The sequence below is a fragment of the Canis lupus genome, chromosome 12 (genome assembly GCF_048164855.1).
Source record: "Canis lupus baileyi chromosome 12, mCanLup2.hap1, whole genome shotgun sequence".
NCBI lineage: Eukaryota > Metazoa > Chordata > Mammalia > Carnivora > Canidae > Canis > Canis lupus.
Window position 1 is genome coordinate 7,866,707 of NC_132849.1, and position 27,392 is coordinate 7,894,098.

Consider the following 27,392-nt stretch of genomic DNA (forward strand, 5'->3'; position numbering starts at 1 on the left):
GAAAACGATATGCACATATGTACCTTGATTTTAGTTTTTTCCCAGAGAGTCCTCATCTACGTACCCAGTAACTCCCGCCACCCTTCCTAGTCCTCCCCCTACACTTAAAGCATCGGGAACTAGAACATTCTGCTTCAGTCACACCCCCTTCAAGGGCAAGGTTTATCTCGAAGCTCCTGATCCAGAAAAGTGGGCGGGGCCTTGGAAGCTTCCGAAGGTAGATGGAGAGACCACGGAACCAGTGTTCCGGCAGTTGTGGTTGTCGGGCGGAAGCCCATTCGGCGGACCGGTAGTCGGAAGCTCCGAAACTGGTTTCCGGCCACCTCAGCGGGAAGCGCAGACGCAGGCAGCTGGGTCTTGGGAACTAAGGTAGACGTCTGACTGTTGTCGCGGCGGAGGAAGTCAGGACGTCTGGGGCCACCCGGGCCAGCGTTGGACCCCTGAAGCCCGTGAAGATGGTGTTGCTTACGATGATCGCCCGTGTGGCGGACGGGCTCCCGCTGGCCGCCTCGATGCAGGAGGACGAACAGGTGAGCCCGAGACCCCCGCGACCCCAGGTCCCTGTCGGGCTCCGCTCTCCCTACCGGATTTCTCCTTAGAACGCAGGCGACCCTAGCGACCTCGGGTGCACTCGCGAGCCCTCTGAGTTGATCTCGTACCCCTTCTGGCAGCGGAGAGACGACCTGTTAGGAGACTTTCCTGGCAGAGATCTATTTCTGTCTTACCTGTTTGTCTCCAGAAGGGCGCTCCGTGTCAGGGGTGGTTTCGGCTGATGGGGCCACCCTGTGTCGTGTGATTCTTAGAGACTTTGTTAACATTCGGGATTTCTCCTTTCCTGCTGCTGTCAAGGCTGACTAACAGGCCCTGGGGAATCAGTTTCTAAATTCTTCACGCTCTCTTGCGGTGGCACTTGATCCTTGACCTATCATGATGACATCTCCTTAAAGTGGGTGGAATAATATTGCCACATGGAGACGCCTGTTTGAAGTTCGGTATGGTACTTTCTTTCAGGGTTATGCCCAAATGCCACCTCCTCCAGTAAGCCTTCCTGCATTCCTACTGTTGGAATTACAACTCCTGTGTTGTATTCCTGTAATGCCTTGTACTTTTATCTGTTTTCCTTTATTTTTCAAGACTTTGAGTTTCCTAGGAGGCAGTCGGCAGATCTTTTTTTTTAAATTTTATTTATTTATGCATGAGAGACATAGAGACAGAGACACAAGCAGGCTTCATGCAGGGAGCCCGACATGGGACTCGATCCTGGGTCTCCAGGATCCCACCCTGGGCTGAAGGTGACACTAAACCGCTGAGCCACCAGGGCTGCCCAGTCGGCAGATCTTAATCATTGTTGTGTTTCTCTTAGCTTTCACAACAGCAGTTTTATGCGGGTAAGTGCTGAAAAGTGTGTTGAATTGATTAAAACAACAACAGCTCCAGATATTTTGGATAGAATCTGTTTGGTGCCTTAGAATCACAAGGGAAGTTTGTGTTGCGAGGACAGGTTTCCGGAGCAAGGTTGGACAGTCTCTGAAGAAGGGAGCCTGAGAAGGAAAATTTTGTAGGTAATTTAAAGTGATCCATTTTATTTTACTTTCTCATACATCCTAAGTAGTTAAAAAAAAAAAAAAAACTCAATGCCCCAAAAAAGATGAATTGTAGAAAAAATTATTTTGCACATATCTCTTCTTAGACTTTTCATTCATATAGTCCTTAAAAAAAAAAGACTTTTTAAATTTATTCATGAGAGGGGCATAGACACAGGCAGAGGGAGAAGGAGGCTCCTCTTAGGGAGCCTGATGTGGGACTCGATCCCAAGACTGGGCCAAAGGCAGACACTTAACTACTGAGCCACTCAGACGTCCCCTCATATATTCTTGAAGAAAAAAAAAATGCCCTTATTAAATACATCCGTTGTGTCAAGCATGGTGCTAATACAGGAGGTTACAGGACACCCAGTCCCTATTTTCATGGAGCTATGGTTTAGTGGAAAAGCCAGAAAACTAACAAGCAATTATAATATAGCAAAACTGCTATGGAAAAGGAAGAAGGCTCAATGGCTGTTTTATTACCTTATGGAAAGGTAAAGGTAAAAGACTCTTTTTCCTCACTCTTACCTTACAGAAAAGGTATTTACGTTGGTTTTGGGAGACCAGGAAAAGTCTTCCCAGGAGAAATGACATCTAACCTGACAGTATTGTCTAGTCATTAGGAAAGCTTCTATTTGGTTATATGCCTTTTTTAGGTCTGATTTGGAAATATGTTTATTTTCACATTTAGGAGAAAAGTGGTACAGATCATGAAGTGGCAAGTCATGCTAAGTGAAATGTTTTCTATTCATTGCATAAAACAAAGTCTAATCATTGATATATGTGAAAAATACAGTGTGTCCTTGATTTTCAGTTGCGAAATACTTTTCTTGCAATTTGTTAAGAGTTTTCTAGGACCTCTCTCTAGAAGCAGAGAAATGTTAAATGCAGGAACATGACTTAAACAAGGGAATAGTGTGGGAACATTTCCTTGAAGGGTATGTATGTAGTTTGGGAAATGATTTTCCCCAGGGAGAAGTCTGGTCAGTTAATTGCATTGGATTTCAACGTGGGCAAAGAATACAAAGTGAATTTGAAAGTCTACTTGGTATTAGTAGTTCCGTACTCTCTGCCTTATACTTTACTGAAAAAAGAATTTGTATATTATTGTATGTTTCTTTTTTTTTTTTTTTTAAGATTTTATTTATTTGAGAGAGAGTGTGCACATGCACAAGTTGGGGGAGGGACAGAAGGAGAGAATCTCAAGCCGACTCCTCACAGGCTGGATCCCCCACAGCCGAAATCAAGAGTCACTGCCCAACTGACTGAGTTACCCAGGCACCCCTATTGTGTGTTCTTAATTTAATTCCAAATTAGAATTTGGTCTACCAAGATGGGTTCGTCTACCAAGATGGGTTACTATGTTTAACTGACATGAAAAGAAATTTTCCACAAAAATATTTGTGGAAATTCCATAGTTATGATGACAATTCCATAGTTATTTCCTTTAGGAATTTGGACTTTGAATAATAAAGTCTTTCCTAAACTTTTAATATCTGCAAAAATATGAAAACTAGATTCATTTTTATTATGATGATAGTGTACAGAACATTTATAGAATACCTGCTACATGCCAGGCACTGTGCTGAAGCCTGTCAAGTATATGATTTCATTCAATCTTCATACCAATCATATTAGGATAGTTATTATTCCTAATAATATTATAATATTCCTAATAATTTATAGATGAGGAATCTCCCAGTCTAGAGGTGATAGGTTTTTTTGTATGAGTCATATAGCTAATAAGTAGCATTATGGAATTTTTCATCAATTTCTTTTTTTTTTTTTTTAAGATTTATTTATTTATTATAGACAGAGAGAGAGGGGCAGACACACAGGAGGAGGGAGAAGCAGGCTCTATGCCAGGAGCCCAACGTGGGACTTGATCCCGGGTCTCCAGGATCGCGCCCTGGGCCAAAGGCAGGCGCCAAACCGCTGAGCCACCCAGGGATCCCCTTCATCAATTTCTTAATGTCAGCACTGTTGAAACTTTAGGTCAGATAATTTTTTGTTGTGAGAAACAGTCTTGTGCATTGTAGGATGTCTACTAATATCTATAGCTTCTACATCTAATTATTTTTTAAGATTTATTTATTTATTTACTTATTTATTTATTTATTTGATAGAGAGAGTGCACAAGCAGGGGGAGTGGCAGGCAGAGGGAGAGGGAGATGCAGGACCTCCGCTGAGCAGGGAGCCGATGTGGGACTCCATCCCAGGACCTCTGGATCATGACCTGAGCCAAAGGCAGACACTTAACGGACTGAGTCACCCAGTGCCCTGGCCTCTCCATCTTAGATAGCAGTAGCACTACCATCACCACCACCCCTCCAGTTGTGTGATATTCCCAGACATTGCCAGATGTGATCAGCAGAATCACCCCTGGTTAAGAACCATTGGTTTTTATTTTTATTTTTTATTTTTTTTGGTTTTTATTTTTAAATATTTTCTTTATTTACTTGAGAGAGAGAGCATAAGCAGGGGGAGTGGCACAGGGAGATGGAGAAGCAGACTCCCCCCTCAGAGCAGGGAACCTGACATGGGACTCCATCCCAGACCTGAAACCATGATCTGAGTTAAAGGTAGACACTTAACTGACTGACCCACCTAGGCACCCCAAGAACCATTGGTTTTGTTTTGTTTTTGCTTTTCAAAGATTTTATTTATTCATAAGACACAGAGAGGCAGAGAGATAGGCAGAGGGAGAAGCAGGCTCGTTGCGGGGAGCCCAATGTGGTATTCAATCCCAGGACTCTGGGATCACGGCCTGAGCCAAAGGCAGACGCTCAGCCACTGAGCCACCTGGGCGTCCCAAGAACCATTTATTTTTAATCAATATCTTTCTGACTCTAGACCAGAGCCTTAGTGCCTAACTGGTACACTTCACTGCCTTGTTCTAAAACTTTTTTGTTGTTGTTGTAAAACTTTTTAATAATGTATTTCTTAGGAATCCAGAATAGCTTTTTAAGAAATGGATATTTCAGCCTAATAGTTTTATAGTTAAGTACTTTAATTGTTCAATGCAAATAATTCAATGTACTTTTTCAATAATTTACATCGATAATAGATATCAGCTGTTAGGTGGTTACTAGGTGCTAGTCCTGTACAAACTGCCTTATTATTGGAGATGAACAGTTACTCAGATAATACAATAGAGATTAAAATTCAAAAAATCATTTAGGCAGTGTATCTCATGCACTTTTTCCTCTTTGCTCAACTAGAAATATCAACATAGGGTGGTAGAGAGATGAACTTTTCTCTTCAAACCTAGATTCTGATATTCTCTTTCCTTTCTTCTATCTTTTTGGTGTGTTTCTCCTTTTTTGATGTTTGCTATTTCTTCATCTACTTTTCTATTCTACCTCAAAATGAAGGGTATTCTCTTTTCTTTCATCTTGCCTCAGCTCTGTGGACTTGAAGGTGTTTGATCTAACCAAGTATTCATCAGGGAACACCAAAAGAGCAGAGAGTCTGTTGTACATTTAAACTGCCACCCTCCCCCAACTATTGAGAGTTCATTAGTCACCTTTCTGTAATTGCTTTTAGAGGAAAATGGTTGGTTCTTGGTGCTTCTGGCCTTTGACCAGCTGAGTTCAGCAGGAATTTAAAAATGATAAGAGCTGCTTAACCAACTGAGCTACCCAGGCACCTCTTCCTCCTCAAATTTCTTTCTTACTTTGAGATCTCAAAGAATCTTTCTTGGCATTTTGTAATTTATCATAACCAAAATGTTCATAAGACTCATGAATTTAAAGGCCTCAAGGATTTATTATATATGAACATAATAAATAAAGGAAGTATTATGTATTTAAAAAAGGTAAGAGCTTAGGTAAACATTCCTATAAAGACAAAAGGTGGCATTTGATATAATTAACTGTTCAGGAGTCCTAAGTAATAGCAATAAAAAGTATTGTAGTTGTGTGGTAAATTTCAACCCTGTACCTTTTATATTATACATAGAGCCAAATCCTAAATATGCTGTTGGATGACCTCAAATTAGTTTCAGAATTTGTCCAGACATTCACAGCCAATTCGTTATTGGATTGCTAATACGTATTTCCATTATACTGTATGCAAGATTCATCAAGTTTGTTCTAGATGAAGTGGAAAGCAGAATGAAGACTCTAACTGTTTTTAGGTAGTCTGGTGACTGTGGGTCCTTTGTGACTTTAATCCTAAAAGCAAAACTGCCACAAAGTTTCTTGAGCATTTCTTGTGAATTAGATTTAATATCAAATAGTAAGATCACCTGGAAGGTGGATCACCAAAGCAGTTTTAACTGTAGAGTGGTATAGCATGCTTAGGAACAGAGACTCCAGAACTAGAATACCTGGGTTTAAGTTCTGGCCCCTCCCCATTGGCCCCTAGTCCTTCAGGTTTGACTCCTTGTGCAGAAAATGGACATTATGATTCTAATCACCTCATAGGATAGTTGTAAACATGATTTAAGTTAAATTATGTAAAGCGTTTAGAACAGTGGCTGGGATGGCAGAAAGTGAGTTTTTATTTAATTTCATTAGTTTGCCTATTTCTGAAAAATCTTTTCTAGATCATTTTTCCTTAAAGCTCATATTAGAACTGTACATATTTGTGGGCACAAATATGCAATAAAGAGGAGTGGGTAAATGAATAATTTTCCCTGTTACAAAACTAGTCTGTGTTTAATGTAAAAAAATTCAGTAAATATGTATAAACAAAAGGATCAAAATGTTAATGGTGATTATTACCAAAATCCCCACTTAAATTATATCCATTTTAATGTATAACCTTAATTTTTATATGTGTGTATAAAATTAAATAATGAATAGTACTGTAAGACTGTTCCCCCTGATTTTTTTCACTTAGTGTGTGAATATCTTTTCCTGTAATTAAATATTATACATTTTTTTAAAGATTTTATTTACTTATTCATGATAGACAGAGAGAGAGAGAGAGGCAGAGACATAGGCAGAAGGAGAAGCAGGCTCCATGCAGGAAGCTCGATGTGGGACTCAATCTTGGAACTTGGGGATCACGCCCTAAGCCAAAGGCAGACGCTCAACCACCGAGCCACCCAGGCATCCCATTATACAACATTTTAATGGCTGTATGGTATTCCACTATATAAATACACTACATTATTTAACCAATTTTATATTCAATTACCGAATGTTTGTTTTTTATTTTTATATGCGTTTTTATTTTTTTAGCATATGATGTGTATGTATATTTTCAAAGGTACAGAATTGTTGGATAAAACAATATGCAAAATTTTACGATTTCTAATACATGTTGCAAAAGTAACTATCAGAAAGATTGTGCCAGCATTGCGTTCTCAGGGATGGTGATGCTATTGGAATCAGCACTGTAAAATGTTGGTTGGCATGCCATAATCTCTATGCAATCTCAGTGTTGTACATTGGAGATTACTACTTTGTTCATTATAAATCCCTGGAACTATAGCATACTTTTGGCCATAGTTTCTTGTAGTCTATACAATTATTAGTCTTTTTCTCTTAGGTTGAAGTAATGTTTACAATGCTTCTTATAAAGTCAAAGGATTTGTACCAGTCTTTTTTGACAATTTTTTGCCATTTATTTCTTCAACTAGTTTCTTTAAGGTGCTTACTGCCTTTAACTGTCAAAAACACTTTTGCTTAATATCTGTGGTTTGTGGTTATTTTTAAAATACCATTTTCTGAGTTCCACCTCTGAGATACTGACTTAATTGGTTTGGGGGTGGAGGAGATAGTGCTTGATTAGTTTTTTGTACAATACCCAAGTGACTCTAGTGTAAAGCCAAGGTTGAAAAAAATCATTGATCAACATTGATATTATTTCTTGGCACTTTAGTAACATTTCCAACTTTATTTGCATCCCTTTATATCTAATGTTGTGGGGTCAGATCTCTTCTGAATGCCTTGTCTAATGGCATTAGTGAAGCAAACAAATTGACAAGCACCATTCAAATTTAGGAACAGAGGATATTGTGCACAGGTTCAAAAGCATTTGATAGTATTCACTTTCCTTTACTAGCTGACTAGTCATGAAAAAAATATATGCAGTACTGGTTAATAGAATAATGTTAATATATATTATAATATTAATTACTGTAAAGTATTGTTAGTATGTAAATATACACATAAATATACATATGTGTTAGTATAGAAATTTTCTCAAGAGTATTATAACCAATCATTGCTATAGGACAGTAGTAAGCAAGATAAATCTACAAATTGATACTTCTAGAGGCATCTGTCTAACTCTCCTGGTTCATTTTATACTTATTTATTTTCTTACTCATTCTGAAATTTCCAGTTCATCATTTTTAAATATAGCTTAGAATCCTATATTTGTATGTTTGCTTGTCTCCCACTTTCACAATTTTATCGTTGCTTCCTTGTTTTTACTCTTGCTCAGTGGTTCACTATCTAGAATTTATAAGTTTCACTTTGTATTTTCTAAAAGACCTCAAATCCAGTCCTCAATGCGTTTTGAGGAAGAACCTAAAAAAAACCACGCTTTTTTATTGCAAATATTTACTTATTAAACACCTACCAAGGAGAGACTGTGTTTTATTGTTCAATCCAAATAAATAATTCAAAACAAAGTAATTCCTTTCTATCATATGACAGAAGGGCCTCCCCCCTGCCCAGTGTATGGATAAATAAAGTATATTTGCTTTCCATTCCATTCTTTCTCGTTTGGATCTAAGAGGTTAGTGGATATGATGTTCTCCTTTTGCGATGGCACTGCTATTTTCCTCAGTAGACTATTTTCCTTCATTTTTTAAATTATTAAACTATTTAGAAATTGTTCAAAAAATATTACCTGTAATTCTTTCATCTGAATATTGTTATTTTCATTTTGTATGTATATGTTCCTTGCTATCCAAACTCAGAAACCAAATAGATTTATTCAGTAAAGAATATTTGACTTTCCAATCTCAGCCCTTACTCTTGTTCATTTTTACCCAGTTGCATGATAGTGTTCCTAGTAATTTTGCAGGTATGGGTGCATACATTTAGTTTTGCTGAAATGGCTCAATTCTGTAACATTTTGTGGAAGATTTTGTTTGATATTCCAGGATAAAAGTGAAATTCACAGTCTATTGTTCCCAGGATTTTCCCACGTATAGAATATGTTGTGCAATTATGTGCCAATAAGTGTGCAAGTGAAATGAGTTAGGAGGAGGCCACTGACCTAATAGTGGAAAGAACATTGGGTTGAAAGTTGAGTGCCTTAAAGACAGTTAAGAAGTACAATTTGCGGGGATCCCTGGGTGGTGCAGCGGTTTGGCACCTGCCTTTGGCCCAGGGCGCAATCCTGGAGACCCGGGATCGAATCCCACATCGGGCTCCCGGTGCATGGAGCCTGCTTCTCCCTCTGCCTATGTCTCTGCCTCTCTCTCTCTCTGTGACTATCATAAATAAATAAATAAATTAAAAAAAAAGAAGTACAATTTGCTTCTTAGCAAATAATGTGATTTTCTTTTTTTTTTTTAAGATTTTATTTATTTATTCATGAGAGACACACACACACATACACAGAGGCAGAGACACAGGCAGAGGGAGAAGCAGGCTCCATGCAGGGAGCCTGACTTGGGACTCGATCCCAGGTCTCCAGGATCAGGCCCTGGGCTGAAGGCGGTACTAAACCGCTGAGCCACCCGGGCTGCCCTAATGTGATTTTCTTGAACAGCCAGGGGTTTGGTCTTCTTTTTGCTCTAAAAGTAGGCCATTTTTCTTTTGCTAAAATGAATCTTCTTCATCTTTAATGAAGGACCTTATTTATATAGTGTCCTTGTAGTATGATGCTGCTCATTACTTGTTATGTCTTTTTGTATGTGTGCAAAGTTCTTAAATGAAGATATCTTCTTTCAGTCTGGCCGGGATCTTCAACAGTACCAGAGTCAGGCCAAGCAACTCTTCCGCAAGTTGAATGAGCAGTCCCCTACCAGATGTACCTTGGAAGCTGGCGCCATGACTTTCCAGTGAGTGTAATCCTATTTCTTTGTGATCATTTAGTATGAGATAGAGTAGATATAAGTAGCACCTGATAAGAATGGTAACAATTTTTTAAAAGTAAAGAAAATTTTAAAAATACAGCCTCTTCATGAAAACAACTTCCCTGGCTCCAATTCTGCAAAACAGAAATCTTGGTTTGTTTATTCAGTTTGCATACAATAAGTTAATCTGTTATCCTGTGTCTAATGGATGCTGTATCCATTATGCAGTAATAGATAATTGTTTGCTTTAGGAACCTCTTAGCACCAGGTGTATGTAGATTAGTACTCTTGCTCAAACATTTACTAACACAGCCTTAAACAACTCATACACTTATCTAGGCCTCTATTTCCTTTTTAAAATAGAGAAAATGGTCATGGTTTTATGAGGATAATGAAGGAATCTCTCTCTTGACATCTTGCCTTGCACATAGAGAATATCAGTAAATGTTAGTTATTAAAAAAAAGAAAAATTTTAAAAAGGTAATTTAAGAACATCTCAATCATCGGTTACAGACAATGCATATAGCCAAGAGAGGGATCAAAAGGACTTAATTGAATTTCAAATATCTACAAATAATTAATATTAAATGTTTAGTATGTCAAGTTTGAGGGTGATAAAACAGGAAGGATTAGAAAAAGAGAACAAGAAGGTCAAAGGAAAATAAAATAGGATTAGCTGAATAATCCTTATTACTATTTTAGGAACTGAGGCTAAGATAATAGACCTGGGAGGGACCTGCTGTGTTTAACTTGAAAGGCAAAAAAAAAAAAAACCCTCCTCCACCCATCAGAAACAAACAAGTATACAAAACCAAAATCAAAACAAAACCCTGGTTTATTGGTTAAGAAAGTAGTGGATATTAAGTTTTATAAGGTATTAATTTGTATAGTATATGTAACATTTTTCTATAAATCTAATTTTAACATCCAAAAATAATCTAGGCACCCAATTATATAGGTATGGTATCTTTATCTCTACCATGGGTTAGGAACAAAAAACCTAGGGAAGTTCTAGTGGAATTGAAAAGAAATTTTTTTCTTCTGTGTGGTTTGCTTTAGGAACTTTATAATCTCATCTCATCTGTTATTTCCATCAAAGGACTATTTATTAAAGATCTATTTTTTGCCAGACCGTATGTTAAGTTCTGCCTTTAACATCCATAGCTCTTATGAGCTTATCTTAGTAGCAGAGAGAAACACATATTCAGACAACTAAACTATGATACCACAGGGCAAGAAGTGCTATAATTCAGTTAAATTAAACTGAGTAGAAGGAAGGAAGCATTAAATTTCCATTTGTAGGGAATACATTTGAGACAAGGGGATAGAGCGAGGGACAATACAGAGAAATTTCATGGAAAAAATTATAGTAGAATCAAGCATATGAAAATGAACAAAAGTTTCTCCAGGTACATCAAAGAATATTACAGTTAGAAATATATATGTAGTGCTTGCTTTGGCAGCACACATACTAAAAATTAGAAATATATATTTATATATAAGCAGAAGTCCATGAGGATATAAAAGAACGTAAGTTTGGAGAACAGCATGATATAATGTGACCTACACCTGTTGTGGAGGCCACAAGTATTATATCAAGGAGTATGATTTTATTTTATAAGAATTAGGGAACCGGGATCCCTGGGTGGCGCAGCGGTTTGGTGCCTGCCTTTGGCCCAGGGCGCGATCCTGGAGACCCGGGATCGAATCCCACGTCAGGCTCCCGGTGCATGGAGCCTGCTTCTCCCTCTGCCTGTGTCTCTGCCTCTCTCTCTCTCACTGTGTGACTATCATAAATAAATAAACTTAAAAAAAAAAAAAAAAAGAATTAGGGAACCCTCAGCATTTTTAATCAGGATAATACAGTCATATTTACTCTTTAGGAATAACACTGGTAATTTAGAAGATGGTCTGGGAGCAGTTGATTCAGATGCCCAAGCAAGAGATAGGACAGCAGTCTCACCATCGTCATCATCATCATCATCATCATTTTAAGGGGCCCGAGAGATTATATAATACACTCTAAACTGCTCTGTGGAGTCCTAGGATGTGTAAGGAGCCTCATAGTAAGAGTAGGGATTGGGGTATATATAGTACTTTGGGCCCTTACACTCCACTTAAACTGATGACCTTCTGATTTTATTTGATGTACATACTGGGTCTTCTGAATATAATTATTGCTGAAATAAAAAGAATACTAAAGCTAAAAAGACATTTGAAAATCACTGAGTAACCTAACTTCTTTCCAATACCTCTCAGACATGTAGTTATATAATTCCTTCCAGAATGCCAGAGAGCTCACGCTCATAAGAGGAAGTCAGTTCTGTTATTGGATAGTTTCTGATATTGGATAGTTGATATAGAGTTCTATCCTGGAAGTTAGGGAATATTATTTGTCCTAAGGTCATTATCTGTACTCAGTAAACATTGTAGCATTAACTTCCAAATTCTAAGTATCCACAACAACTTCCAGTTCCCCTGTTTTTCTTGTAACTGGGAGGAGTTTAAATACGTGTATACCAGGGGCTGCTGGGTGGCTTAATCAGTTAAGCATCTGCCTTTGTCTCAGGTCATGATCCTGGGATTGAGCCCCACATTGGGCTCCCAGCTCTGTGGGGAGTCACTTCTCCCTCTCCCTGCTTATGTTCTCTGTCTCTCTCAAATATGTAAAATCTAAAAAAACAAAAAAAATACATACGCACACACACACGCACAGTTGTTTTCATACATAATCAAAAGATAGATGGAGTCACAACTCTGTTTTCAAGAAAAAGTCGTAGGTATTAAGATATTTTACTGAATTATAATAAACATGTTTAGATACTCCTTTTGGAATATAATTCTAATAATGGGACATTGTTTGCTTTCTGATTCTAAGCATTTGTGGTTTGAAGTTGATTTTTTGACTTAGCTAGCCTCAAAGGGCTTAGGCTAGAATATTTTCAAAAGTTTGTAAAGCACTGAAAGTCTGCTTCAAGTTGTTGGGGGTATTGTTATTTTACAGACAACTTTTTCTTGTTTTTTTGTCTCTCCAGCTACATTATTGAGCAGGGAGTTTGTTATTTGGTTTTGTGTGAAGCTGCCTTCCCTAAGAAATTGGCTTTTGCCTACCTGGAAGATTTGCACTCAGAGTTTGATGAACAGCATGGGAAGAAGGTGCCCACTGTGTCTAGGCCCTATTCCTTTATTGAGTTCGGTAAGTTTTTGCTCTTTATATCAAGAGAGCAAACGATAAGAAGAAGCTGTTTGTTACATTGATAATAATTTTGTCACTTTTTTTCCCTGATGTTTTCTTACTGAAGTTTTGGATTCTGTCTCTTCCATTTCATCTCTTTTTGTCTTTTGAATGAATGAGACTTTTTCTCCTAAGTAATTTTCTCTGGTCTTTTGATCTTTTTCTTAGAACTTGTTGCCATTTGATCTTTTTTATGATTGATTTGATTAGTCATCAGAACTATTCCCAAAGATCTGCTTGACTGGTGTATAGTAGCTGAGCCCACCCCCTGCCCTGCCCAGTAAGGTTCATTTTCTGGAGATCAGAATTTGGAAATCAGAAAGAAGGTATTTTGTCTTGTAGATCCTCTAATTAAAAAAAAAACAAAAACAAAACTGGAAGAGGTATGGTATTACGGGTGGATAACATTTATTACATGCAGAAATAGTGAGCGTGGATGTCCATCCATGTATGTACAATAATTACGGAAAGATTCATCATCAGTAAAGCATCTAATGTTAAGAAATCAAAGGAAATGTCTTGGGTACCCTAAGTAGAGAAGTGAGAGTATGTATGATTAGACTACATTACTGATATTTTTAGTTAAAAAAGAAATGCATTTTACTGTATCCGAATTTCTGAAGTGTTTCCAGTTTGCTTGATAAATGGTCATCTTACTTTTAGAAATAAAATTTAGCAAAATACTCCAGTGTTTCATAATAAACTCTTCAAGTGCCAATTTTTATAATGTCTGCTTTTTCAGGTTTTATTTTTAAAGATAATAAGGGTCCAGTAAACCCAAGAAAAAAAATAAAATAAGACTACTATATCAAGATCACACAGGGAATAGTTGGTACACTCAAATTAGCTTAAAGAATTATATACAAAGATGAATGGGGTATAGGTGAACTACAAGGTACTGTAATCTGAGATCAGTAACAGTGTAATTGTTTTCATCCCTAGGCCTGAGGGGATAAGAGAAAGCAGCAGTTTCTAGAACTGCAAAGGAGAAAAAGGAGAGGGCCAACTTGAGAGGAGTAGTAACCTCTGGTTGGAGAGTTACTGCCAGGCCAGGGTGACTTATCAGGGAGAGGGTGGGGAATAAAAATCCTAACGTCACTATCCGCTCTCATGTCTTACCCTTGGAGTTCCCCCATTGGCTGAACCTAAGTGGAAGCTCCAAGGCAAGGAGCCGACCATGTAGTACATGTAGGTCAGCTTCCCAAAGTAGAAAGTGTGGTGCAGAAGGGTGGAGAGGAGGTCTAAAGAGGCAAATGAAAGGTATCTAACTCATATAACTCATATAAAGGATTTTTGCCAAAAACTGAAAATATAATCTTTAATAATAAGTCATTCTTTTTACAGTTTTGAGAAATACAGACATGGGCTAATCATGAATAAAACTACAGTTTTATAGTGGGATTTTGCTTTACCTGAAGCTTAAGAACAGAGTGAAATTAGGAATGTATGTTAAAGAAAATACTTGAGGACAATATTTTTCCCGCTTTTGATGATAGAATAAGGCTTGCCATGTTAACCTGTAGTGATGCGAGATTGTTGCCAGTATCCTTTTCAGGGAATGTAAAGCATTAAGTAGTAAAACCCTAAGGATCCTCGGAACATGGTTTGAAAATCTCTGCTTTCACGAAAGGCTTACTACAATGGGGCCTAATTTCTCTAAGGACCTTGAGAGCAGACTTCTCATTTGAACGTATGCAGAGGACATTTCTCCTGAATGGTCATCTATCTCCATTTTACAGATGAAGAAATCAAAACTCAAATTTTGATGCTCATTCAAGAGCTTGGTTAGCCATGGACCATTGGCAGATCCAGGACTAAGCTCAGAACTTCCCGATCCCTGCAATACTTTGATGGACACAGTTGTTCATGGTCACTTTTCTTCATTATCCCAGATACCTACATTCAGAAAACCAAGAAGCTCTACATTGACAGCCGTGCTCGGAGAAACCTAGGCTCCATCAACACTGAATTGCAAGATGTGCAGAGGATCATGGTGGCCAATATTGAAGAAGTGTTACAACGGGGAGAAGCACTCTCAGGTGTGTAAAGCATTACGAGTCCTTCCTGTAGGCAAGGATAGCTTATTTGGGGATACTTTTTTTGCTGTTAGACTCTCATCCAGTACTGTTAAACATTTTATCTCGTAGAGATAGATTACATTACAAAACTTCCAGTGTGGTATTATTTTTTTCCCTAGTGTGATTAGTTTCTGTTGAGTTGGAATGGTGAGAAGGTCTTATTCCATATTAGAAGCAATTACTGCTTCCAAGATATTTACAACATTAAGTAAATATTTACAGAAACACATAAGTTAAGGGAAATGAAGAATGAGAGGAAATTGTCAAAGATTTATTGCAGTGGTTTCCTGACTAGTCACTTTGGGAGACATTATTGCTGCCAGATCAAATGTCATAAAATGCCATTTTTATCAAGGCATTCCTCTTCTGAAAAACTTTTAAAATCTGTGACCACAAGATAAGATCTAGTTTGATTTCAACTTTTATTCTTATTGCATGTTTGTAATGTGCAAGATACTATGTTCTCTCTGTCGTGGAAGATTTCAAACTTCTTTCATGCTCTGTGGCTCCCAAACATTCCGCCTCAGCTGGGTCAGCTTCCTCACCATCCTGGACCTGTTCTTTAAGATCCAGATAAGAACTGCCTCTTCAAAGATGCCTTCCCTGATTCTAGTAGCCCACATCACATTAATCTCTTTTGTCCTTTAAACTCTTTAAGACACTTAGCTAGGTAATGGTTTTTGAAGCACATACTGGGTATTTGTGCATGTATGTGTTTGGTGTACTTTCCTAATTTGCCTTAAAATATATATATTTGCCTAATGTTTAAATATCACCTAAGTGTTTACTGTACTCTTTAAATGTAGTATTTACGTATTTTGTATCTGTTTCATATACTTCTTTTGTTGTTCTCACAGTAATGCTTTAATGAGTATTTCATGAACGCAACGTTGTGAATGTCATTCATGAGTAAATGGGTTTTCCTTTATTACAAACTACAAATTGTAACCTCTATGTCACTAGTCAGCAGTTGTCCCAGCTTCATACTCTTTAAACATCAAATGTTAGATGAGTGAGTCTGTAAATTTTCATCATAACAGACTTAACAGTTTCTACCTGGGATAAAAGAGACGAGAGCAGTTTTTCTTTGATTTCAAATTTATATAATCATTTTATCAAAAGTGTAAAAGGATTCTCATCTAGTGCTTTGCTGGTTACTTCAAAGCTGATGTACTGATGGGAAAAGAAGACTGTTGACCTTTGAACAGTATGGGGGTTAGGGGCTCCACATACAACATTTGACTTCCCCAAAACTTAATTACTAATAGCCAGCTGTTGACTAAAAGCTTTTCCCTTAGCAGTCAGTTAACATGTTATTTTGTACATAATATGTAAACAGTTAACATGTTATTTTGTACGTTACACATATTATATATTGTATTCTTACAATAAAGTAAGTTAGAGAAAAAAATGTCATTAAAATCATAAGGAAGAGAAAACATCTATGGTATTCCCTCAAAAAAAAAATCTGTATAAGGGAATGCACACAGTTCAAACCCATGTTTAAGGGTCAGTTGTACGTTTCTTTAATCTTTATTTTTATTTATTTATTTATTTATTTTTTTTATTTATGATAGTCACACAGAGAGAGAGAGAGAGGCAGAGACATAGGCAGAAGGAGAAGCAGGCTCCATGCACCGGGAGCCCGACGTGGGATTCGATCCCGGGTCTCCAGGATCGCGCCCTGGGCCAAAGGCAGGCGCCAAACCGCTGCGCCACCCAGGGATCCCTTCTTTAATCTTTAGTAGCTTCATCTAATTGGAAAGATAAGAAACATTGTCATTGTCACAGAGTAATTTATAGTATAAGGGTACAGACATCAACTGAACACTTACTTTGTGTTAGGCAATATGGTAATGGGACTTTATTTTTTTTTAAGATTTTATTTATGTGAGAGAGAAAAAGAGAGTGAAAGCACAAGCTGGGAGAGGGGCAGAGGGAGAGAGAGAATCTTAGGCAGACTCCGTGCTGAGCGCAGTTTGACACGGGACATGATCCCAGAACCCTGAGATCATGACCTGAGCCAAAATGGAGAGTTAGATGCTTATCCCACCCAGGTGCTCCAGAGGGACTTTATACATACATCTTACTTATGCTTTAGGGTAATCCCTTGTAAATTAGGTGGTATCAAACCAGTTTTACAGATAAAGCAGAGACTCGGAAAAGTTAAGTAGTTTACTTTGAGTCACACTGCTATTGCCTAGAACCCATGGCCTCTCCAAGTCTTTGTCCATCTTCAGTGTGATAGTTTTAAATAGATATATAAACAATAAGAGCTGTAAGATGTAGCGGGAAGTAGATAAAGTGAACTGGGAAGATTTCTTGAATTTGGATAGATCAAAAAAAAGTTAAGAGTGGGATTTTAAGAGGGAGTAAGAAAAAGCACATCTGAACAGAGCACATCTGAAGATAGATTAGCTTACCTCAAAAAATATTTTCTTCCTCTTTTTGACTTCTTCATAATAAGAATCCATCTTATATGCCTTCTTTCTCTTTCTAATTTTTTTTTAAGATTTATTTATGTGACAGCAAGCGAGTACAGATGGGGAGGGGCAAAGGGAGAAGGAGAGAGAGTCCCCAGTGGACTCTATGCTGAGCGCAGAGCCTGCTATGGGGCTTAATTCAAGGACCCTGAGATCAGGACCTGAGCTGAAACCCAAGAGTCAGTTGCCCAACCAACTGCACCACTCAGATGCCCTCCTAGTTTATTTTTAAGACTGATTTATGTATGTATGTATGTATGTATGTATGTATGAGAGAGAGAGTGTCTGAGTAGGGAGGAGTGCCAGAGGGAAAAGCAGAGTCTTAAGCAGACTCCCTGCTGAGCACGGAGCCCAACATGGGCCTCCATCTCACAACCCCGAGGCCATGACCTGAGCCAAAACAAGAGTTAGATGTGCAACCACCTGTGCCACCCAGGTGTCCGTTTTTTCATTTTTAGTTTTATAGCTAGCCTGCCTTGCATTTAGGACTCAAAAGTAGTCCCTGTGGATTCTTTCAGCAATATGAAATGATGCCTATTTTTATTGCGTAAAATACCTGTTTCTTTTAAGTTATGGGTTTTGTTTTTTCATTCAGAGGTGCACCCTACTGGACTGTGAGTTCCCCAAATACAGGGGTCGTGTATGTTGTAATCATCATTGTATCTTCTGACACTTTGCATGGTACTATAACATAAATATTTGCTAAATGACTTCTCCCAGTAGTGGCTTTGTCTTTGTGATATCATGTGTTTCCAAATGTTCCTATGTAAAGAAATTATTTTTACCTGTTGCTTATTTCGTATAATATTCGCTAATACTTGTTCTGCTGCCCAGTTATTCTCAGCAGATTTAGATTCATTTAGCAAATTTTTTTTTTTTTTTTTTTTTTGAGCACTATTGCCAGACTCTGTTCTGGGCCCTGGGGATATAGTTACATATATAGTAGTTAAAAACCTCTCTCCAGCGGCGTGTCCATTTTAGTAGGTTGGTTGGAAAGATTCCTCACAGCATTGTCATGGTTATTTCTCATCTCCTAACTTTTCTTGTGTGACTAAGTGTTTTTCTTACAGGTCAAATTGCTAATTTAGAAGTGGTTGTCATGTTTTTGTCATTAAGTAATACCACATTTCTCAATCAACTCAGTTTGTTAAGCAACTTCAAATATTCCAAAAGTATTCTCTAAGGAAGAACAAATTCATATTGCAAAATAGTTTTTTCAAAACTATAAAGAAGTAAAATGATCAAAATTCACATGTCACACTGAGAATTTGTTTTTTTTTTTTTTTTTAATTTTTTTATTTATTTATGATAGTCACACAGAGAGAGAGAGAGAGAGGCAGAGACATAGGCAGAGGGAGAAGCAGGCTCCGTGCACCGGGAGCCCGACGTGGGATTCGATCCCGGGTCTCCAGGATCGTGCCCTGGGCCAAAGGCAGGCGCCAAACCGCTGCGCCACCCAGGGATCCCGAGAATTTGTTTTTATTATTAAAATATGTCATGTATTTTACTCCAGTCTAGCTTGTTTCTCTCTGGTTGCTTCTCTCTCTTTTTTTTTTTTTTTTAATTTTCTTTCTTTTTTTTTTTTTTTTTATTTATGATAGTTACAGAGAGAGAGAGAGGCAGAGACACAGGCAGAGGGAGAAGCAGGCTCCATGCACCGGGAGCCCGATGTGGGACTCGATCCCGGGTCTCCAGGATCACGCCCTGGGCCAAAGGCAGGCGCCAAACCGCTGCGCCACCCAGGGATCCCTCTGGTTGCTTCTCTTACCTGCTCGGTTGACAGTTATAGAAGGCAGCCACATTATAGATATCCTTTTAGAAAAAACTTTGCAAAAGGTCCTAAAAAGCTTAATTTAGTAGTTATTGGTGGTTGTCCAGCACCTGTGATTATATTTTAGTTACTTTCCAGTGTCTGTTGAAATATAATTTCTGGTAGCATCATAATAGTCTTTACCATGTGGAGAATTTTGGCAATTTGGTAGCAGTCACCATTGAGATATAACTCAATACTCAGTTTCTGATTCATTGAATTTTCTGGTTACCTGAGTCTTCTCTTACATAGATTATCATTTTTTAAGATATGAGAGAATATGATTTAGAGCATTAAAAGATGATTATTATCAACTAACACTTATCAAAGGCTTATTATATGGAAGGATTGTGTTCACTTTACAGGCATTCTCAGGTGCCTAAAATCCTATGGTACAGTTTGTGTTGTTACTTTCATATTATAGATGATGAAACAGGGTCTTAGTGGACACGAAGTAAATTGACAAATGTCACATGGCTGGTGCAGCTGAGATTTGAACCAAAGACCTGAGACCAGAGCCAGCACTCTTTTTTTTTTTTTTTTTTTTTTTAAGATTTTATTTATTTATTCATGAGAGACACAGAGAAAGAGAGGCAGAGACACAGGTAGAGGGAGAAGCAGGCTCCATGCAGGGAGTCTGACATGGGACTCTATCCCAGGACTCCCAGGATCACACCCTGGGCCTAAGGCGGCGCTGAACTGCTGAGCCACCTGGGCTGCCCAGAGAGCCAGCACTCTTAATTAACCACCTCATGGTACAGCCTCAAGAATTTGAACATAATTTAGTCTGGGAATTTTAAAATGCAGTATAAATTTTACAGTGTATTAGAATCATGGGTTAATCAGTATATGCAACCTAACTCTTGAAATAAAAATGACAATTTAAGCTTTGTGGTTTTTTTGGAATAATGCCACTCAATTAAGTTATTTTTATGCTAAATACATGAGAGAGAATACTTCAGAGACTAATCACTGTTTTCCTTTTTTTCTTCTTTCACAGCGTTGGATTCAAAGGCTAACAATCTGTCCAGTCTGTCCAAGAAATACCGCCAGGATGCGAAGTACTTGAACATGCGTTCCACTTACGCCAAACTTGCAGCAGTCGCTGTATTTTTCATCATGTTAATAGTGTATGTGCGATTCTGGTGGCTGTGAAGTAGTGTATCCAGTCACTGGCAAGGGTAAACCTAGAACCCGGCAGGTGTATGTTTTCAGGAAGCTGAGCTCACAGAGATGTGTATTAGAATTCCAAGTGGAACTTTTGCTTCTAAAGACCTTGCAAGGAAAGCCATGTCCTGAAAATGGAGTGTTACACCTCATTTGATGAAGCTTACCCCTTTGTAGAAAGTCTCTTTTGGGGGCAGAGGCTTTCTCTGGGTGTTGAGCTATATATGTTAGGGAACAGTAGATTGTTTTATTTTGGTTTTTTTCCCTCCCAGTGTTTTTACATTTTTAAAATAGCACTGAGTGGGGCATTTTCTTTCTCTAATAGAGCCATCAGTGAGATCTGGCTTAGCCTGTGCTAGCAACAGTCTGAAATTCCTTCAGAGAAGGCAGCCCGTTGGAAAGGTTTTTGACTGTATCTAATCAACATTCCTTTTGTTGGTGACATTTGTGATTTTCAGTAATTTAAGTTTTTGATGGCCTTGTAAAAAAGACTCCACTATGTGAAGGTTAATTGCTGTGCTGCAAAGATCTTGTCTATTGGCCCCTGTAGGAAGTTAACCTTTTTGTTTTCCTTTTATGACATTTTGCTTATTGCACAACTGCTTTAGGGATAATTGAATTATATTAAGATGTCTTGAAATTATATTATAGCACTCCTTGATTAAGAAGCTAAAGTGTTTTCTGTCATTTACTTTGTAAAAGACTTAAATTTAGTTTGGGACGTTCTTACTTTTACTTTTCAGCATCCAGTTTGTAGTAATAGAAGAGTAAGTATAGCATACGGCTAGCCAGAGCCCCTCGACTTAATGGGAAGATAGGTCCCAGCCCATCACTACAGCTTTGTCTTGCCTCTTTTTACTTTCTCTACTCTCTAGTAGTAGTTTTCCCCATTCTCTTTTCCTCCTTCTGACATTTAAAAAATTCCTCTGTGCACAGTAGTTTCATGTCCCATAAGCATTCTCTCAGGATATTCTCAAATTTCAAAATGGAAAATGTTCAGCTATGTAGTTAGATTTAAATTTTTACAGAGCAGCTACTCAAACTACTAAATATATTTATCTGAGAAAGTCTCTGAGAACACCTCATACCTGCTTCAGTTTATGTAAATTCTCTGAGAATGTTCTAGAGATAGGTAACTCATTTCAGTGGCTTCTATTAACAAATAAAAGTACCTGCAATTTTTCCCTTTTTTGCTCAGGGATGATGGGGATTTCCTTTTACCTTCTGAGGTAGGATTTTTTAATTGAGGAGAATAGACCTTTTAAATATTATCACAAGGGTCTACAGTATAACCTGGAACTTACACATACTGCAGATATTTCTTTAAAGTCATACAGGAAAATGAGCCAACTTCTTAACATCTTTGGAGAGAACTTTAACTAGTAAACAATTTTATAACTAAGGAATCATCAAAGCTACTGTCCTGATTCCTGATAGGGAAAAAAACAATCCTATTTCCTTAAAGCAAGAAGAAGTGGCTTATTTTGTTCCTGATAATTTACAGAACTAGAATAAATTTTTTTCTTTCCAGTTTGGACTTAAATCTACCAATTGGAGTCTGTGCATGAAATACGAAGTTACTTTTTATAGAGATTAAGTGCTTTTAAGTCCCTAGAAGGCTTGTCCCTAGAGTAATGATGTTGGTAATAAAAGCCTCAAAATCTGAAAACCTTAGTGGTACCATAGCATTTGGTTCTTCTACCGAAGTGGAGTGGCAGCTCGTTGTTGAGAGTTGCATGCAGCAACCAAGTGGCCAGCAATGAAATAAATACTTCTAGAATGTTCCCTTCGGTGTGAAGTTTTGTTATCTGGCTATTTATGTACACGTAACTTTCTGGGTACATTTCTACCTGAACTCATTGGGTCAATTAAAAAATGAGAAGACAGGCAGAATGATGAAGAAAGGAATGAGAAAGTGGTTTAATGTTATGACATAGAAAAATGAGAGAATAAGACTGTTGTGATATGGCTCCTACTTCCTTCTTTCTTGGAGGTAGTGGGAAGATCTGACCAGATGACATGTATCCACAAGCAACCAGGCATCTCAGGTTGAATGTGATAAATAGTGTCTGGGGTTTTTGGGGGCCTAGTAAGAATTAGGACACCTAATTTACTTTGGGAAGGAGTATGGTAAGAGAAGGAGAATGAGGAATTCTGGACAGAGTCATCAGTTTGTGCAATGTCATGAGTAAAAGAGTGAGACCCATGTTGGGGATAGTAATTAGCGTGGTTCAACTTAGCCAACATATTGGGTAAGTTTGGACAATTGAGGAAGAAGAACCGGACTGGTACACCGTAATAAAGAGACTTGTCTTCCATGCTAAGGAGTTTAGGCTACCCTAATATCAGTGGCAAGAGCTGGCATCAGATCATGGTTTCAAATGATCATTATGGCCAAAGTATAGAAGATGTATTAGGGCTAAGCCTGAAAGTAGGGAGATGAAACTGGGGAACCATCAAAGGTAGAATGAGACATAGGAGGCAGGTTTCAAGCAATTTTTAAGAAAAGTTACCAGATAACTAATATTCACATAATGTACTTTGTTCGGAGCTTACATCTCACATTCACATGTTGAGGTTAGCACTGTTTACCACATATGAATGAAGAAACTTTACAAAGGATTCTTCTGTTGGTGGCACAGAAAAGTTCAGTGATTTTCCCAAAGTTGTGGCGCTAGAAAGTGATGGAGCTGGGATTTGAACCCAAGCAGTTTGATTCAAGTCTGTGCTTTTCTCCACTAGACTATTCCACTGAGAGAGCAAAATAAGTACCAAAAATGTATTTTGAATGTTATAGTTAAGGAACACCTTCATGCAGGCAGAGATTGCTCAAGGGGAGTGTGGGACAGAAGGGTTGCAGTAGGTTGAGGATTGTGTGAACCTCTAGTAACTAAAGGCACCCAACTAATTTTACAGAGTAGCTTTGCTGGTTGTCATGACACTGAACTTCATAACATGCTTTTATTAAGAATTCTCACAAATGTTGAAGTGTAATAATATTTGGCACATTGTAGATACATCTGTTCATTTAACTGTCTAGTGGTTATTAAGCTTTTTGGAAAACCTTGAAAATCTGATGGAATATATGTGCCTTTCCCTAGAAGAATGTTCAGTGTACATGCAGGCATGCATACATACTGTGGGTGTTCAAGAACTCCACAAAAGCCTGTTCATGGTGTAGTGGTCCATGATCCCCAGTTAAGAATTCCCCAGATGCATAAGAGTAGAACTCAAGGAGTACTTCAGATAAGTACCCTGAAGCCTTGAAAACTGTCCAGCTATAGTGACTTTCTACAGTTTGAAATTTACTTTGTGGATGAGATAGATATATTCTTGAGAAATTGTGTAAACTGTCCCCTCTCCCCCATTCTGTCAAATATTTTCCTGTAATGCATTCAGGGATCTGATTCTATAGAAAAACTTTAAAAATTTGGTCCCAGCTCCTCAAATTCAAGTTTAAGGAATGTAAATTTTTTATTTTCTACTTTTATCACTAGGAAGTCTTGCAAAAGCAAATGAAAACAAATGGGTAATCACTCCTGCATACACAGCATTTACTAATATATATAAAAGAAAACATAATTTATAGTCCCATCTTCTTGGGAGTTTTCATTATTAAGGAGTTTAATGTTGATGACCACACAAGGCTCCTGGTTGGGAACCGACAGCCCTACTGGGTTGTCTTCAGACAGCTCAGCAAAAAGGCCAAGAGCAGTAGTTATACTCCTATAATTGCACATTAAGTGATTGGACCAAATAGCTTATACTGTAAGGGTCCCCAAAGAAAAATTTGTAGCATGTGTGACATAGTTTGAATAGAATGGGCAAATTGAGTCTTACATCCTATTCTTGTGTGTGTGTGTGTGTGTGTGTGTATTTTTTAGTGGGTTCCACACCCAATGTGGGGCTTGAACTCATGAACCTAGCATCGAGTCACATGCTCTATTGACAAAGCCAGCCAGGTGCCCCTATGTCCTATTACTACAGACATGGTTGACCCAACAGGATAAAATTCTCAAGCAATTTAATCACTTAGTTCTAGTTATTTCAAGTGCCGAACCTGAAACCATATTTTAGATTAGATTTTATTATTCTCTTAAAAATTTACTTCTCTGTCGTTTCTCCTTTTGTGCCTTTTTAATACTTTTGTCTTTTAAATCCTTGTTTGTTGTTTTTCATCCTTGTTTTTCATCCATCTTATTTTATTTGGTCCTTTTTCACTCAGTCTCAATATTAATTTCAACATTTTTTTTTTAATTTCAACATTTTTTACATCTGATTCACATAAAGTTTAGCAAAATGATTTTCAAGAAACAAACTCCCTTTTTTTCTATGTCCTTTTGCCCTTCCTCTGCCTCGTCCTCATTTCCCCTTGCTTCTTTCTCCTTTTCCATTTTACTTCGTTTCCCTAGGTGCTGTTTTTGCTTAGGAGTTAATGTAATGCTACAACTTTGCTTCTGTAATCAAGTACTTTAGAATCAATTTATATTGACTATTTTTTAATTTATTTTTTTAAAAGATTTTATTTATTCCTGAAAGACAGAGAGAGAGGGAGTGAGAGGCAGAGACATAGGTAGAGGGTGAAGCAGGCTCCTCACAGGGAGCCAGATGTGGGACCTGATCCCGGGACTCCAAGATCATGTCTTGGGTCGAAGGCAGGTGCTCAACTGCTGAGCCACCCAGGCATCCCTATATTGACTATTTTAGATCACCTATGCCTCTGCTTTAAGATACATACCCCTTTATAAAAAACTTCAAACAAAGAATTCAAGGACAAGCTCCCCTAGTTTGTCTCCTGTATTTAGGGCTTCAGCTATCCTTATATTACTGATAACTCCAAAATGTACATGTCTGTCCTCAAACTTGAGGTCCAGGCCCCAACTTTTTGCTGTTTATTGGATATCTGTGTTTGAATAGCCCATAAATACTGCAGTGCATCTAAACCATTAAATCTATTTCGGTACTCTCAAAGTGAGACCTAGACTCTGCTTCCTACTCTAGTTCTAATTTTTAGACCTCACATGCCACCCCTACAAGTCATGGATTGCATTTAATTCTTCTGTTTTCTCCTTTCACCTCTCAACTGTTAACCAAAATCTGTTTTCTGGGGGATCCCTGGGTGGCTCAGCGGTTTAGCGCCTGCCTTTGGCCTAGGGTGTGATCCTGGAGTCCCGAGATCGAGTCCCACGTCGGGCTCCCGGCATGGAGCCTGCTTCTCCCTCTGCCTGTGTCTCTGCCTCTCTCTCTCTCTCTCTGTCTATCATGAATAAATAAATAAAATCTTTAAAAAAAAAAACAAAATCTGTTTTCTATAACTACCAAAATATTTTTCGTACATCACTTCCTTTCCTTATGGCTTTAGATTCAAGCTGTCATTAAGTTAAACTTGGTCCCTTGTAGTAGAGTCCTTACTACTTTCTTATACATGTTCCTCTTTCAACTCAGTACAATCATGTTAATACCAGAAATATTCCTAAAGAGCTAATTGTACCCCTGTTTCCTTTGGAGTAAGATCATCAGTTTGGTTTCACAATCTCGCCCCACGGTATCACTCCAGACTCATCTGCTACCCCTTACCACCTCTTGTTTCTGAATTATCTAGCCTTCTCTAAACAGTCAAGCACTTTACCTTTGCCTTGGCTCATTCATACCTTCTCCCCAGACTTTTTAAAAATCCCTATCCTTTTTGCTTTCAACCTACTGAAGTTCTCATTTTTCAAAGACCCAGCACTATAGTCTCCTTTATATATCCTTCCTAACATTCTCACAGCCTTCTCAGCAACCTGGGAGAAGCTATGGATTCATCCTTTCATAGCAACTGGTTCGTATTTCTAGTGTGGAATTTACAAACAAAATAGTTTTGTAATGTCTGCTGTATACTTTGTGAAGTCCCTGAGGTAGACTCCCATCCATTATTATTCATGTATGTGCAAATCCTTGGCACTTGATATAATGGCTGACCTGGTGGAGGTACTAGGCAAATATTTTCGTAGAATGGGTAAATTGACCATAAACATTTATGCACAAGTTTTCTGGAAATGGGCTGCTCTGTATGTCATGGATAAACACTTATTTTGAACTAAAGGAGGAGAAAGCCAAAGTGGGATAAAGTGGTATAGGCTTAATAAGGGATGGGAAGAGGGGCGCCTGGGCGCCTCAGTCAGTTAAGTACCTGACTCTTGATTTTGGCTCAGGCCATGATCTCAGGGTTGTGAGATCGATCCCCCAAGACAAGCCCCACATTGGGCTCCACACTGGGTGTGGAGTCTGCTTGAGATGCTCTCTCTCCCTCTCCATCTGGCCATCCCCGTCTTAAATAAGGGATGGGAAGGGGAAAAAGCACATGAAAACTAAGAACAAAACAACAGGAAGATTCTAGCAATGTATGGTGAACACATTGGAGAAAAAGAAAGAAATACAGCAAATTAAATTGATTCCTTAACATATGGAAGGTAAGAAGGTGAAGAGGGAGAAGAAATTAAAATGTGGAGACAAATCTGGCTAGAAGAGAAAGTGCAAAAATCAAATAGACTGGCAGATGTCAGTCTGGAAATGTTTTCAGTTGGCCACAGAGGCATCATGCTCCTATGTTGTGTGGATAATATTAAGTGAGCTTTTCCTGCCACTTAACCCCTTGCCAATTAGTCATCTGAAAAAGTGGCTCCAGTTCAATGAAAAATACCTTGACCACCATGCCAAATGACGTTAAGACATATTTTACCATGTTAAACAAACTGGTTTGGGGCACCTGGGTGGCTCAGTCAGTTAAGCGTCCAACTCTTGATTTCAGTTCAGGTATGATCTCGGTTGTGAGACTGAGCCCCTTGTGGGACTCCATGCTCAGCACAGAGTCTAAGATCCTCTCTCTCTCTCTCTCTGCCCCTCCCCCCACTCGCACGTGCTCAGTAAATAAATAAATAAATTCCTGAAAAAATATTAAAACATAAAAGAAACTGATTTAAGTCTTAGTTGTGACCAACTGATGGCAATTTGTACCTGCCAAACTTAACCCCAATTGTTCCTTGCAATTTTTTTTTTTTTGGGGG

At 38.2% G+C, this 27,392-nt stretch overlaps 1 protein-coding gene across 1 annotated transcript; it reads left to right on the plus strand.

Moving 5' to 3' along the window:
* Positions 1–293: 293 nt before the first annotated feature.
* On the plus strand, positions 294–22,130 carry SEC22B (SEC22 homolog B, vesicle trafficking protein). Its single transcript, XM_072769555.1, has 5 exons — positions 294–530; positions 9,449–9,558; positions 12,609–12,769; positions 14,701–14,847; positions 20,180–22,130. The coding sequence occupies exons 1-5, from the start codon at positions 456–458 to the stop codon at positions 20,332–20,334; spliced, it is 648 nt and encodes a 215-aa protein (XP_072625656.1). The 5' UTR covers positions 294–455; the 3' UTR covers positions 20,335–22,130.
* Positions 22,131–27,392: the final 5,262 nt, after the last annotated feature.

Coding starts and splice junctions, on each gene's coding strand:
- SEC22B (XM_072769555.1), top strand. CDS start 456: ATGGTGTTGCTTACGATGATCGCCCGTGTGGCGGACGGGCTCCCGCTG. Junction 9,559..12,608: donor GCTGGCGCCATGACTTTCCA/GTGAGTGTAATC, acceptor TTGTCTCTCCAG/CTACATTATTGAGCAGGGAG. Junction 12,770..14,700: donor CTATTCCTTTATTGAGTTCG/GTAAGTTTTTGC, acceptor TCATTATCCCAG/ATACCTACATTCAGAAAACC.